At 36.7% G+C, this 14,739-nt stretch overlaps 3 protein-coding genes across 5 annotated transcripts; 1 reads left to right on the top strand and 2 right to left on the bottom strand.

Annotated features, from left to right (window-relative positions):
* Positions 1–319: 319 nt before the first annotated feature.
* On the top strand, positions 320–5,295 carry LOC118265951 (pyroglutamyl-peptidase 1). Of its 3 annotated transcripts, XM_035579253.2 has the most exons (5): positions 320–738; positions 1,153–1,394; positions 2,358–2,532; positions 4,707–4,768; positions 5,201–5,295. In XM_035579253.2, the coding sequence occupies exons 1-5, from the start codon at positions 514–516 to the stop codon at positions 5,286–5,288; spliced, it is 792 nt and encodes a 263-aa protein (XP_035435146.1). In that variant the 5' UTR covers positions 320–513; the 3' UTR covers positions 5,289–5,295. The 3 variants fall into 3 exon arrangements, with proteins under 3 accessions (XP_035435146.1, XP_035435147.1, XP_050550633.1); XM_035579254.2 differs by lacking the exons at positions 4,707–4,768; positions 5,201–5,295 and adding an exon at positions 4,280–4,345 and having other exon boundaries at positions 324–738; XM_050694676.1 differs by lacking the exons at positions 4,707–4,768; positions 5,201–5,295 and having other exon boundaries at positions 328–738; positions 2,358–3,167.
* Positions 5,296–5,358: 63 nt separating this feature from the next.
* On the bottom strand, positions 5,359–8,658 carry LOC118265952 (40S ribosomal protein S9). Its single transcript, XM_035579256.2, has 4 exons — positions 8,495–8,658; positions 7,786–8,017; positions 7,319–7,505; positions 5,359–5,561 (listed from the first exon to the last, which is right to left on the bottom strand). Exons 2-4 carry the CDS (start codon positions 8,006–8,008, stop codon positions 5,387–5,389), a joined length of 585 nt encoding a protein of 194 aa, XP_035435149.1. The 5' UTR covers positions 8,009–8,017; positions 8,495–8,658; the 3' UTR covers positions 5,359–5,386.
* Positions 8,659–9,322: 664 nt separating this feature from the next.
* LOC118266411 (protein KRI1 homolog) lies at positions 9,323–14,616 on the bottom strand. Its single transcript, XM_035579859.2, has 11 exons — positions 14,412–14,616; positions 13,977–14,180; positions 13,658–13,797; positions 13,259–13,407; positions 12,814–12,958; positions 12,297–12,506; positions 11,797–11,932; positions 11,292–11,386; positions 10,417–10,701; positions 10,121–10,290; positions 9,323–10,001 (listed from the first exon to the last, which is right to left on the bottom strand). Exons 1-11 carry the CDS (start codon positions 14,524–14,526, stop codon positions 9,389–9,391), a joined length of 2,262 nt encoding a protein of 753 aa, XP_035435752.2. The 5' UTR covers positions 14,527–14,616; the 3' UTR covers positions 9,323–9,388.
* Positions 14,617–14,739: the final 123 nt, after the last annotated feature.

Below are 14,739 nucleotides of genomic sequence, written 5' to 3'. Positions count from 1 at the left end.
TTTTGGACAGCTTTCGTTGGCCAGACTATAAGATTAGAATGTCATAAGTTTTTGACGTCAAATAGCAGACTTATTTCTAGAAATTTAGCTAGATAAAATCTAAAATTAAGTAGTTCATCAAATTTATGACTGAAAGTATGATTATTTTTGAATATTTTATTGTATTGAAAAGTTGTAATAATTTATTTTTGACCCAGTCATCATTCCTATTTATGTAAACTCCTTCCTGGGAATCCTAAGCTCATAGATTGACGTCGATATCATTATAAAAAGTGACAGAATACCTACCAACATTCAGATGATAAAGTCAGCTGACTGGTTGTGATAATGATAACGTTACCTGTCAAATAAATTTCAAAATCTCTTAGGGTATATATGTTCTGTGCTCAAAATCCAGACAAACCAAACTATGTCAAACAGTGTGAACTGAACTTGTTGCTACAATAACAAATAAATTCATAACTCTTGATTATAATTAGTTAAAAAAAGAAATTAGTTAAAAAAATCAACATAATGAGTGACGATCTCGACTTTTTATTCAAACCAATAGTTTTGATAACCGGGTTTGGTCCTTATTTGAACCACCCGGTGAATGCTAGCTGGGAAGCAGTGAAAATAATGAACAAAGAGGCAATTGAGAAGAAACATAATGTGGAGTTGGTTCAGATCGAGCTGCCCGTAACGTACGAGAACGTGGACGAATTCGTGCCTGCGCTCTGGGAAACACATACTCCAAAGGTAATATTTAGCAGGATAACAGATTGGGTGTCTTTTTTGTTATAACACGAAAATAATTTTGTAACAATGGTCGTTTACTACCATAAAACAGAACTGACATGAATGAAATAGTTTCCCTACATGATGACTTACATGTATTGGTACTTAAATACATTTTTATATGTTGGTGTTTATCCTGTAGTGGCTGTAGTAATAATTACATTATTAATCAATGTATAATAAATACATAGGAAAATGTATAACAAAATCAGCTGTAAGTTAATGAACTATTCAAAAACTTGCCAATTAGAAAGAAGGATTCTGCCTCTTAGTCCCATGTAGTAGTCTTCTACAATTATTGCATCAGCTTCACCGTGTAAACAATGTATCACTCTCCATAAAACATAGTAAAGTTGTTAAACTTAAATTTCACAGCTAATGATACATGTAGGAGTATCAGGCAAGGGTCAGTGCTTGCAGCTAGAATCACAAGCACATAGAAAAGGTTACAAGAAGAAGGACTACTTAGACAAACTACCGGCAAACTGGTCTTGTCTGGCTGATGGAGCGATCAGGTTACACACCAAACTGGATGTGGAACGAATATGCAAGGAGTTCAATGGGGACAACACACCTGAAGAGAGGTTCAGAGCTGAAGTATCATTGGATGCTGGACGGTAAGACTTTAAATATACATTTGTGTTTGGTGTAAGATCTGAAATTGGTGTTACTGGGTTTTATGAATATTTTATTTATGAGCTACTTGTGCATGGTTACACATGCTCTGCTCGGCTCCTATTGTTTGTAGAGTGATGTTATATATAAGCTTCCTTGAAACATGGACTATCAATACAAAAATAACTATTTAAATCAGTACAGTGGTTAAGTCATAAAGAAGAGACAGAGGTGTGATTTAAATACTTAATTTTTTATCTTCATGTAATTAAACCAAAGAACTAAATTAAATTTACAGTAAAAATTACTTAGATAGGTACCAAATCGATTCTAAAAACATTTACTGCAGCCGTAGAAAAGAAAAAATTGGAAAAGACTAATTAAAAGTCCCTAATTGTGCCAGTAATAATATATCCACACGAACGAATTCATGGGTAACACAGCCTACATTAAATTATTATTTATTGGTCTTTATATTCTACAACCATGATTCATGTATTTTTTTCCTGCTTATGTGTTTAACCACAATGTGTGATAATTTTCGTGTTAAGTACTTTGGTAAGGTACTGACATATTTATCTAACATTTTATAGCAGTTATAATATATTTGTGGTTTCGAAAACGTAAGCAATATCCAAATTAAATATAAATAACTAGGTATATACCTATTGTGTTTAGTTTTAACACATAATAATTATATACCTACGTTGAGTTACTCAGCTTATTACGTGGTAGAGCCATGCTTCAGCCCTAATAGGCCGGCTCGACCAGAGCGATACGATACTTACCACCTACCATGACGTCAAAAGAAACCGGCGTGAAACAGCCCTTTCGTTCTTTGGCATTGCGAATGAGGGTACTGTAGACCCAAGCTCCTAAAGGAGAGACGGTTTGCCCATGACATCTTTTCCCAATCTGGTCTCTGGGCCCTGATGAGAGACGTCACCAGTTCCATGGTATTGCAGGTACCTCTGCGAGTACATCTACTACACGTCGCTAAGCATAGACAACAGCCGCACTCTCTTCGTGCACGTGCCCGTCATGGACATCTACTCGCCAGAGGAGACTGCCAGTGGACTCGAACGGATCCTCGACCTCTGTCTCGCACAAATCAACGAGAGAGGAGACTCCACGGATCAGGTGACAGAACAATTGAAGAACACTAAAGTAGTTGATGATAATGATTTACAATCAGCATAGATATAGATAAGTAGGTATTCTTATCGATGTCATATTGCCATAAACTGCATTATCAGTTTGAAAGATGAAATAGTTTCATGTAGTTACCTGGTTTTAGTTTTATCTTACATGTTACATTATATTACAACACAAGGATTTATTTTATATGAATAAGGATTAAATACGGTAAATACGTAATTATACAAAGTAGTAACTACTATAATTTTGTACATGTAAAGTAAGTATTATTCTACTTCCATTATTAGTAAAATATAAGTACAGTACTTAGTTATGAGATAACTATTAGACTCAAATTCTTGTGCCTAACTTGGGTAACTAACACTTAGGTAATTTTCTCAGTATGTAATCAACAATACAACCATACAGGAATATTGTAAAAAAACCCGTGTTAAGAACAAAAATATTGTAAACGTAAACAAGTGTATGTGTACCTACAGCATTCCTCAAATGAAATAAATTGCTACGAATTCCAATAGCAGGTATTGACGTCAGTATAATTTAGTTTAACAAGTTATAAGACTATTTAATTTTGTTATTAGTTATAACTAACTTTATTAAATTTTCCATGTTACAAATTGATGAGTTTTATTTTTGGTCCTGAAAATAAATTGATATAAGGATAATTTACATATACATTTAGTAGGTACCTATAGACTGCTGTGTGTTTGGCCCCAGTTGGATGCCCAGCGTGGGCTTCTGAGCGACGGGTCCTGGCTGCGGAGGATCAGGCGAGACTTGTCTCTGCCAGCAGGCTATGTTGTCAGAGACAGAAATTTGGAAAGAAGTGGCCTCCTTTTGTGAGGCTAATGTCCCAAAAAGACGCTGCTGAGCGGAATCGCAAGAGGGCCGATCATGCTCGCAGAAGGCGTCGAAGCAATCGCCTTGCCTTGCGTCGAAAAGACCGACCACAGAAACTTACCGATTACCGCTACCGCTCTAGACCTCCGATGCTAATGCACGGTAGCAGCTCAATAGATAGATATGGAAGGTTCTGCGACGTAACATCCGCAATTTTAACAAGAACAGCTTAAAGAAGCGATAGTGTGGAACCAAGGCTTCAAAGTGTTCGCAAGGTTATAGGCCCTACCTTTACCCTCGAAATTATTGACGAATATGTATGTATAACTGGAGCAGGTGATCCAGATGGGTAAGTCCAATTTCGAAAAGGTCAATCGTCGAATCCAACTTGGATCGGCAGCGTTCGGGAAACTACGCAACATTTTCTCGTCCAACGTACCTCGGTGCCACAAGATGAATAATCAATACCAATATGTATTGGTAATAACTCATGGTACCTAGCCCAGCATCTTATCGAAAGGGCTATGCTCAACAAACAAATGTTTCCGACATAGCCCAGCAGATTAGCAACTTCAGCTTGCTTGCTTGACAGAGGGCAGGACACGCAGCGCGTAGAACCGACGGCCTGATTAAGGTCGCAGGGGCCGCTGGATGCAGATCGCTTCCAACCAGCCTGAAAGTTGTTGAGGGAGGCCTATGTTCAGCAGTGTACGTCTTACGACTGGAAATGTCTGACACTCTCTCGCCTCACCTTAAAAAAGGTTCAGATTTAGCTTTGTGAGTCTACTAGGACAAAGCCCTGAGTCTAATAGAAGAAGAAACTTAGAAAAAGCCCAAAAGAATAAAAATAGAACTTTTTTATAGTTTCATTTTATTCTTTTGTTTACAGGACAATAACTGCGCATGCTCGAGCACGAGCTGCTCGTCAGAATGGCCGTAATACTCACGATAGCGCGATAATTAGTTACAATTAAATATATTTTATTGCCAGTTTTTTAACTATCACAATTTACCTACCATTATTTTAATAATATTTACTATTATTTAATTTTTTTCTAACATAATTAGAATTATAATAATAAAATATCGCGGACAACTTTCATCAAGATGACCTCATTCGGAGTCACCACATTTGATGGATCTTCAGCTTTTACACGTATGTGGTATTTCAGACAATAATCTCCCTATTCCAAATAATTCGTCCTAATCTCTTGAGCAATTTTGACGGGATTGAGTAACAAACACGCAAGCTACCTATCGCATTTATATTATTAAGAAAATACTGGGAATAGTAATAGAATATTTCCATTATTTAGGTAAAGGGAAGTCGGCATGGACGCCACAACTCATGCTGGAAACGTAATTCTCGTTCTAACAGGTAATGTCCGCGTTATAATTTATTTATTTACCATGTCGGTACTTGTGTAAGGATACATTTCCATCAGAGATGTGCTATGCTACTTACGTTGCTGTGGATGCGTTTGGCTTCCACCAAACATACATCCTTAGTACACATAGCTTAGCGCTGGTGGAAATAAGACTCAGCTAAGCTGTTATTTATATTGCAAGATGCGAGCTAAGGACGGATTTCCTACTATGTATCTATACAACGCATACTCGTGCTGCGCATCTTTCTCTCACAGTTACATAGCTTAGTATCCTATCAGCAGAAACATTCACATAGGTTTGAGTTTAGCTATTAGCATCTCTGGTGGAAAACCACCCTTATGCTCATTATGTAGCTATGTACAATAAATCAGTTTACTTTCTCTATAATGCACGATTGAACAATGAATACGCTTTTATTTAGATGCGCTACTCCACCTGGGCGAGGACCATACCGTTTCGTGAATCTAGTTTCGTTCGCCCGAGTAATGAGGTGCCTGGCAAGTTGTTAATCTGAAGGTATAAATAATTTATACCAGTATCTTTGTTGTAGGAGGTAGTGTAGAAATTGAAAGTCAGTAGTTGAGATAATAAACACGTCATTTATTGTCTAATCCTCCTCTTCATCAGCAGCGGCGCCGCCACCCTGTCCCTTGCGCAGGTTCTTCCTCTTGACGCGACCGGGCCTGCCGCCACCGAAGGGCGACTTCAGGGAGAAGTCAATGTGTTTGCCACTGTCCAGGCGAACAATGAATGAAGGGATGTTCACCACTTGTTTGCGTACACTGAGAACAACAATTTAGAATATTAACATTTTACAATAGTTATTGTTTATATTGTCTGCTGTAAACAATTACAAAATTCTTTATCATTAACCGGAGAAAAGGCCCCTTCTCATAAAATATCAAGTTCAGGTTTACCCCACAGTGTTTACTTTCACCATGATTTATGTCAAAGTGCCTAAATAAACATAAAATGTACATACACAAAAGTATAACTCATAAAGTCATATTGGTACTTGTCAGGTTTTTGAACCTCTCATGTTCAAATAGCGGCGCTATATCGCCAGGCTACCATGTCTAATTATTTAATTCAAGAGCTTACATAACTGGAATTTGATTTGTTTTTATAAAGCACTGTGGTCATTAAGTAGTTTCAGATGTTATTTGTGCAATTACCAGGATCACCCTGCTCTTACATAACCACTCTAACGTCCGGCCCGCGCGACCGTTTATCTCTCTAACGTCCAGCCGCGCATCCCAACCGCGCGCGACTCGCAAGTTCGTCGTAACAAAAAACCTATATAGCTACTGAACCGTAATGCCTAGAATAAAGAAAAGAATACAAAAAAAAGAGTGAAGAATACTGATCAATCTTAACGATTTTTTTAAATCTTTAGTTAATCTTTAAAATACAATAAAACGGGTTAAACATGAAACACAGAAAAAAAACAGAATTATTTCTACCTTTTTAGAATATACGGCACAACTATTGCATATTTTATCAATAAAATATTTTTACAACAAACTAGACTCATTACCCTTTCTTTTGATGTATATATGATTATATTCGGTTAACTCTAAGTATTGTAATTAAATCGAAAGAAAACACTACTCGTAATTTTACACATCAAAAAACCTGAGGAACACATTGACATTATTATGGAATCTTCAATGAATTTAGTATATTTCTCTTTGAAAAATGTATTATTTTGCTTATTACGAAATGTATTTCGATATTTTATATACTATTGTAATGCAAAGTATGTAAAATATGTATAAACAAAACTAAAAGTGGCCAACACCAGACCGGCCATTTTTTTCGAAACAACAATCGTTTGAAGTTAAAATTAGACTAGATTTATCAGCTAAAACTGTGATATTTATACATCATCGTAAAGCAACAAATCTTCTAGTTTATTTTGATGTATAACACTTGCAAGATGAATTAAACAAAACTGTAGTATTTACGACATAATTGTTGGAACTCACAAAAACACTTCAAAAACGAGTCAACTAACTTTAAAAAATTATATTTTGTTTGTCAAAGCATATTACAACGCCATGTCTTATTTTTTCGTCGAACAATTTATTCAGCTATATAGATAATCAGTCAAAACTCACCAAACAAGACCGTATTTTAAACTAGAGGGAGTTAAACAGAACTCGTCACTTTGGATACTATAGTATCCATGGACGTATGACGCTGGGTACCGTGCTATCCATGGACGTTAGAGTGGATAAGATCTGGTATAGGACTGCATGATTACACCTTACCTTGTAAAGCTCATAGAGCTTATAAACATTTCAAGACATTGACTCCAACAATGTTGGAAGCCAAGTGGTCTTTTAGAATAAGAGCCAAAACCAGGCAGCTGCTGCCAGCATGTAAGTTCACCTGTATTTCATAATTTAGTGTTATTTAGATATGCCATAGCCATTCAGCTGACACTGAAAGAATTTTAACTTAATTTTTTTTCTGCATAATTAAATTTTATTAAAATAATTCTGTTTATCACTCTATATTTCAAAAAACAACTTACCGGATGTGCCTCTGTCTGATGAGGATACGTGCGTGATGAATGGACTTGGCGAGACCAGCCTTGAACACCTGGGTCTGCAGACGGCGCTCCAAGAAGTCCTCGATCTTCAGACCGAGCACGTAATCGAGCTTCATCTGTTTCTCATCCAACACGCCGATCCTGACAAGACGACGCAAAAGCGCGTTACCTGGAAACGTCAAGATATTCTTTAAGATAAATGTTTATCAGAATATTTCGCAATTTACAAAAATATTTTAAGAATTGTCAGTAAATTATGTGATCAACATTTTTCTTCAGATAAGAGGTTGCCAGATTTTTTCATCATTTTAGTAGGTAGTAAAAAATAAACACATGGTATGGTAATAAACATAACCTTAAAACTTGTACAAAGTATATGGAGTCACAGTCTTGAACACAGATCAAATTGCCATTATGTTTGATATAGCGAAATATTTAGAGTATCTTACCTTCGAACAACCTCTTGGGGTCCTTCTCTTCGAGGGTGAGCAGCTCACGGGCAGCCTTACGGATGCGGGCAAGCGTGTACTTGACGCGCCATACCTCACGCTTGTTGCGGAGACCATACTCTCCGATGATCTTCAACTCCTGGTCGAGACGCGCCTTCTCGAAGGGACGACGAGGCGTCACATAGGTTTTGGAGAATACCGACGGTACCCTGTTATTCACCATCTTGGCGAGCTGAAATGTTATCGTAAAGATGTTAGAAGACTGGTTGACTTCCACGCCGTCAAAAATCACGCATGCATGTGTATTATAGAAGCTATTTTATTATACATACAATAGATATTATAGGGCGATAAGAGTGTTTTTCAACGCTGTCATCATAACCCTTACATGCAGTCGAAAGTTTTGTTTGTAGCCACAAACCGTTGCAAGTGACCAGCACCCAGTTATTAGAAAGGGCTAATACACTTGGGAATCTAAGCTTAAGGCGTTAATATAGCCTAATTGTCCACTCATAACAATTTATTAAGAAATCGCTATGATCTACTCGAAGGCATTTACAGGTTATGTTCACAAAATCCACTTTCATCTTGGAAATTGTTAAATATTTAACCGTTATATTAACACTCACAATATTAAATGCAATAATATAAGTAACTTAGCACTTATTTCGCAATAATCACATAAAATAACAAATTTATAGATAATCACCTCGTTCCGCTAACACGGCCCACCGAAAAGAGACAATTTCTGGAATAGTGACACTTGTCAAAGAAAAGGCATAGACTATAAAATTACTATTTTGAAAATGTTGCCAGTTCACTTAAACTATAATACTGGAAATATTTTGGCATGGAGCCGTCTGTCGTGGCGCGTCAGCTACATTTGTATTTTTAACGTTGATAAGTCTGCGTTTGGCCATCAACCAGCTTTCTGCCAGAACGGCGAAGCAAAGATGTATTTGTGGAGTGTCGTCACTGAATACTAGAGAAGCACCACATGATGTATGTATCCCCATGTATGAGCTACGATGGGGTTGACATTGTTATTTAATAATCTTAAGCCTCTAAATAATGCGGAATACCTAACGGGTTTACCGGGGCTCCAGTTCTTAAAGCAGTAGTAGGAACGGGGTCGTTTTTAGTCAGTAAGAGTCTGACACTCTCGCCTCAAGGCGCGAGAAATCATTAAAATAAAACCTCTAAACAAATAAAGAAAAAAAGCATCAAAGTGCTATTCAGCTCTATCACATGCTTAATACTAATACCTATTGAGTTATTCGCTTATACATTGCTCACATGGGTCACCGACTTCTGTAAGCATTTAATAACCACGCAACGCGACATACAAGTGTGTCTCTAAACTATTTATGTTTGAAACTTGCAGAGCTGCATTTAAGGTCGACTTAAAATTTCAATTTCCGCTAAAGGATAAATGTATCTATTTACAATAAATATTGATTTCCCAGTTAACTAGCTACACCCTCGCTGCTCACTGCGATTGTAAGGATTATATTATGACTGCGATAAAACACAATAATAAAAATAAAATATATTTATTTATTATACAAGAAATATACACATCTATACATTTTGTAATAGTTGACTAAAATTTCTTGAACTTCATAAAGTTTTTATATTTTTTAGGATTCAAACCGTAAGCCTTTAACCTTTCGTCTGACAAGTTGGTGAGAGGGTTCATAGGCTGGTTGGTAGGCTTCTTCTTGAACTTATCATTTTGTTTCATATTATTTTTGAAATCTTTCTTGTTGCCCTTCTTTTTCTTCTGGCTAGGCTCTGCAGAACTGGAATCAGCTTTCCGTTTCAAATTTTTCTTTTCTTTTTCAATATTCTTTCCTTTATTAGCATCTACATTATTTTCAGTACTCAGTTGACTAGGTTCGGCATGTTCTACAGTTTCAACAATAAATTCTTTGTGCTTCTTCTTTTTCTTTTGTTTCACTTCTCCATTCTCTTCTGTATTTACTTCTATATGTTGGTCATTTGATTCCTGCACTGAATTGTTTTTATTCTTGTCTTTCTTTTTCTTTTTAGGGCTGGCTGAGTTGTCAGCATCCTGTTGTTCAACCTCTCCGTCTTGCTCAGGAGCTGGTGTCTCTTGTTCAGTTACCTCTGTACCTTCTTCTTTGTTCTTTTTCTTCTTCTTCTTCTTTTTTTTCTTTTTCGTTTCTTCTATTGGGACTACAATTTCTGGGTCCCTGAAAGTTAATTTAATATTGTTATATAAAGTAGCACAGCACATTTGTTTGTTAGATCTTTTACTATCTAACAAAATGTAATGATTCAATATTATGTGTCGATATAACAGCACACTTACTCTGGCAAATCTTTGAACAGACTGGGCAGTATTTTCTTCTTGAGTCGTACATCAGCTGCCTTCTGCGCGTAGTTCCTAGCGTCTCCCTTCTCCACGTTCTCAGGGCGGTGCTTCAGGATCTTCTTCAGAGGCACCCACTGGGTCAGTTCTTTGTCGTCAGCCAACAAAATCTAGAAAACAATCAATCATTAATATTTAGTCATATTCAATCTATAGATTGCAATTTGTAACTACTGTGATGTATCCAAAGAAATCCAGGATGAAAATCTATTATATTATCTACGACAAAAATTTACCTCTTCGACAGTGAGTCCATAATCGCATGGCACGACCTCCCGGTACTTGAACCTGGTTGGCAGGTCTCCGCCAATCACGTCTTCGCAATCCATCTTATAATATTCTTCCATATACTGGTCGTACGTTTTGTCTGCCACCGTGGGCACAAACTTAGGTTTCTCGGTAGTCAACAACTCTGCTAGTTTAGACTTCTTTTTTCTATTCCTTCTCTTCTTGCCTAGAGTCTTCTGAACTTCCTCCAGAAGATTCGCGCGTGCCTTCTTTGGGTCGTAGTCGGCATCCATCTGTAAATAATATTGTTTTATTAAATAGAATAATATTTTTTTTATACCATGCACATTTAGTAAATCCTATGTAGAAGAGACTTTGCACATTCAACAGGCACCACGCACCAGAGCTCTCTAGCGAACCTATCAAACATTTTTAAGTGAGATCTGGGATCGTCTGGGAATCTGATGATTTAACAAATCCTCTTTGAGATACAAGCCCCTAATCCAGCAGTAGACTGTCACGGGTTGCTGATGCAGTGAGATAATGATAATACTAAGTATAAAGATCTCAACTCTTACCATTCTTTGTTGTCATCGTCACGCCTTTTATCCCCGAAGTTTGTGTTATAAGTCCCATATAATAGTGGGTGAGTCTATTGCCATATACCGAGAACAATTCCAGACTACGTGCTACTACTAAGACATTTTCTAAAAATGGAAAAAAGCCCAGTATTACTTTGCCCGACCCGGGAATCGAACCCGAGGCCCCTTCCTGGCAGTCGCACTTGCAACCACTCGACCAACGAGGCAGTCTACCAGTCTGTATTGAAATAAACAGACGGAGGGATGTGACATTATGTAAATAGTTGTATATGCGCACTCACATTAAAGTCCTCGTCTTCACAGTGGGGCGCACTTTCATCTGCGTCCTCCCCCTCGTAACCATCTTCTTGTTCCGGCTGATACTTCTCCCAGTTCTCTGTTAATTAGATAATAAACAATATTGTAGAATACTCAACATAATGAAATGTTATAACTAGATTTAACACATTCGAAACGTCTTGATTTTTATAATTATTTGTTATCCAACCATAGATTTAGTTTCAGTAAGAGTCTGACACTCCCTCTCGCCTCGCCCAAGGCGGGAGAAGTCATTGGATGATTTTCCACCCGGAAAAAAAAAACCATAGATTTAGTTTATCCTAAATTAAGAAATCTCAGGTTTAATTGCATGTAGTGGAAAATATCAATGCAAGAAATGAACTAGTGAAAATTAACAGGATGCAGGCGTTATCTGTTGTTTCAACTGCCTGCCTGTCTACAAATAAATAAATAAATATTGAAATGAGTAGTAAAATTATTGTTCAATACAATAAAGGAGTTGCTCACCAATCTCGAGTTCCTCGTCCAGGTCTGGGAAGACAGGTTTCTGTTCGTCAGCGTCGCCGTAGTACTCCTCGTCGAATATCTCGCGCATGCGCTTGTCGTGCTCCTCCGGGTCAAACTCACTCTCCAAGTCCTCTTCCTGTGACATTCACAAATTTGTTATACATGTAACATTAGTAAGCAACTTATTTATTATACTAATATATACTAATATTATAAAGCTGAAGAGTTTGTTTGTTTGAACGCGCTAATCTCCAGAACTTCTGGTCCGATTTGAATAATTCTTTTTGTGTTGAATAGTGCATTTATTGAGGAAGGCTATAGGATATAAAACATCACGCTATGACCAATAGGAGCCAAACAGAGCGGGTGAAACCGCGCGGAAGTAGCTATTACTTAATTGTTTGACAAACTATGAATGAAATTGTAAGTTTAAACATTATTGAGAGCTTTGAAAATTGTGTAAATACTGCCGGAACCACTACTACGTTATATGAACATACCCTGAACGCCAGTTCCTCATTCCCAGTGACCTCCTTGATCTTGGCGATCTTCTCTTGTATCTCCTTTAGTTTGAGTGCCTTCAGTCGAGCGATCTCTTCCATCTTCCTCTTTTTCTCCTCCTCCTTGCGCGTGCGCACCTCTTGTCGCTTCTTGGACCGCCGATCATCTTTCGGACGGATGTAGTTCATTGTGCGCGGGAAACGTTTCAACTGGAGTGGTAAAAGAATAATTAGGTGATTTACTTTTGTGTTAATGTGGTGTGTGTGTCCAGATTGTGCATTATTTGGAATGTATAAGTGTGTCTATATATAATAACAATTATTAAAAAATATTAAAAGATATTGCGATGGATAACCTTATTTACCCAGGTATATTGATTTGATTCTTGTATCAAATAAAACAATAATTTAGTTTTGTATCATTTAAAATTTCTTTTAGGTAAACTATTTCTTGTGTGCAAATGGCGGGGCAACAAAAACGAGAACAATTGAATATGTAATAATTATGTATACTCACATATTCCTGGTCGGGCTCCTCAAACCTGAAGTTGTATGCTCTCTCGAACTTTCCCTGCTCCTCCACTCGAGCCTCATCAGCCTCCAACTCCTCGTCATCCCTGATCTTATCCTCCGCTTCACCAACATCACCTTCCTCAAGATATCTGTAAATAATTAAAAGAAAGTTATAATAAGAATGGCATTTAAATTATTAACCGATTTGAAAAAAAGTAGGTTCTCAGTTTGACAGTATGTATGGATGTTTCTGCACAGTTATCTCATGTTTGGCTGAATCGATTTTGATCTGGTTTTCAGCATAGTTTTTTCTGACTTAGGAAAAGGTTTTAGGGCCTTTTATACATTTGTTGTCATTTCACTTACTGATCTGACTTGATCTTGATCTTGACTATGATCTGTCTGTGTACACAGACAGATCATAGTATAATGTATAGGTATGTACTCACTTTTTATTCAGAATGTAGTCTCTTAGAAATGCTTCTCCCTCATTGAGCTTGGGATCAGACCAGAGAGCCTTCAGTGGAGCCAAGTCTTTCTCCACTTCATCATCCAGGTGCTCTGCTTGACCTGTCAGATACTCTTTCAGTTTGCCTTCCTGGAAGAAAAGTATATAATTTACAGTTAATCATTGGTATCGTTAATTTGAGTGCAAATTTTATATTGAAACTATTTTTCTACATAATTATTATCGTTTGGAATATATTACTTTTTTTATCATTGACTAGTTACTTCTGTTTCACCCGCTTATCCTTGTAAGATAATACATATGTATTGAACATTTGTTTAATAAAGATTTGTATATTTATAGACAATGAATGTTATTTTTCTACAGAAACATGTCAAACCTTAGTCTCAGATGTTTTTCTTTCTTTCTTGTTATCTTCTGCAATCTCAGCCTTCTTCTCAACACTGAAGATATTTCCATCATCATCATCATCATCGTCGCTGTCAGCAAACGTCAGTTGTTTAGTTTTGGTTTCTTTTTCTGCAAATATATAATAAGTATACAATATAGAACAACAAGGTGTAGGTACCAGGTATTTTCTTAACAGTGAAATACCTTTTGTCCATAATATTTAAGATTTAGTAATTTAAAACTTAATTACCTATTAGAACATGTGCATCAACAATTTATAAATAATGTTTTCAATTATAATATCTTACCTGGTTCCTTTTTCTGGTTTTCATCAAAGAACTTAAACTTAGGATCGTAGATCCTAGGATCCTTGGTCTTTAACAGAGCAAGTGTCTTGAGGAACTGAGTCTCCATCTCCTCAGTGACCTCCGGAGGGGAGTCACTCTCGTCCTCACTGTCTGATGACACTGACCCATCGCTGTTCAGTGCTTTGGAACCGTATTTCTGTTCAACTGTAAAGTAAGGATGTTATTAGATTAGTATATCACTTTTTTAAAGATGTATTTAAAGCAGCAGCTTTAATAGATAGATAGCATATTTTAAGATGTGTATAAATTTTTGTATTTTTTTTTTCTAAGATTAGTTTTCTTTGTCAATGTTTGTGAACTATAAAATGATAAACTAAAACTTCTATGAATAATAAATATAAGTATTCATAAATCACTATAATATAACGTGCTTACGTTTGTGAAGTTCTTCCTTCTCCCGCCACTTGTCGTACTTCTTAGCGTACTCATTTTCTGTTTTAAGCGCAACCTCTTCATCAGAATCATCATCAAATAGAGCTGGTTTTGGCATTTTTCATTCACAAAATCATTTATTTTCACAATATAACCAAAAATAACACGAACCGCACAACACGCCTGCGTGTTTTTAAAGTTCTGTCTGTCATCTGTCATGTAGATACCACTGTCAATGTCATTTAGTTTATCAATGTTGGTAACGTTTAGTTATTTATTGACGACACTACACTTAGAAGACACTAGTTATTTATTGTTGCGAACATAAGGT

This window comes from Spodoptera frugiperda, chromosome 7 (assembly GCF_023101765.2).
Source record: "Spodoptera frugiperda isolate SF20-4 chromosome 7, AGI-APGP_CSIRO_Sfru_2.0, whole genome shotgun sequence".
Taxonomy (NCBI): domain Eukaryota; kingdom Metazoa; phylum Arthropoda; class Insecta; order Lepidoptera; family Noctuidae; genus Spodoptera; species Spodoptera frugiperda.
Note: the sequence above shows the minus strand (reverse complement) of the source record. Positions and strands in the feature narration are given on the sequence as shown.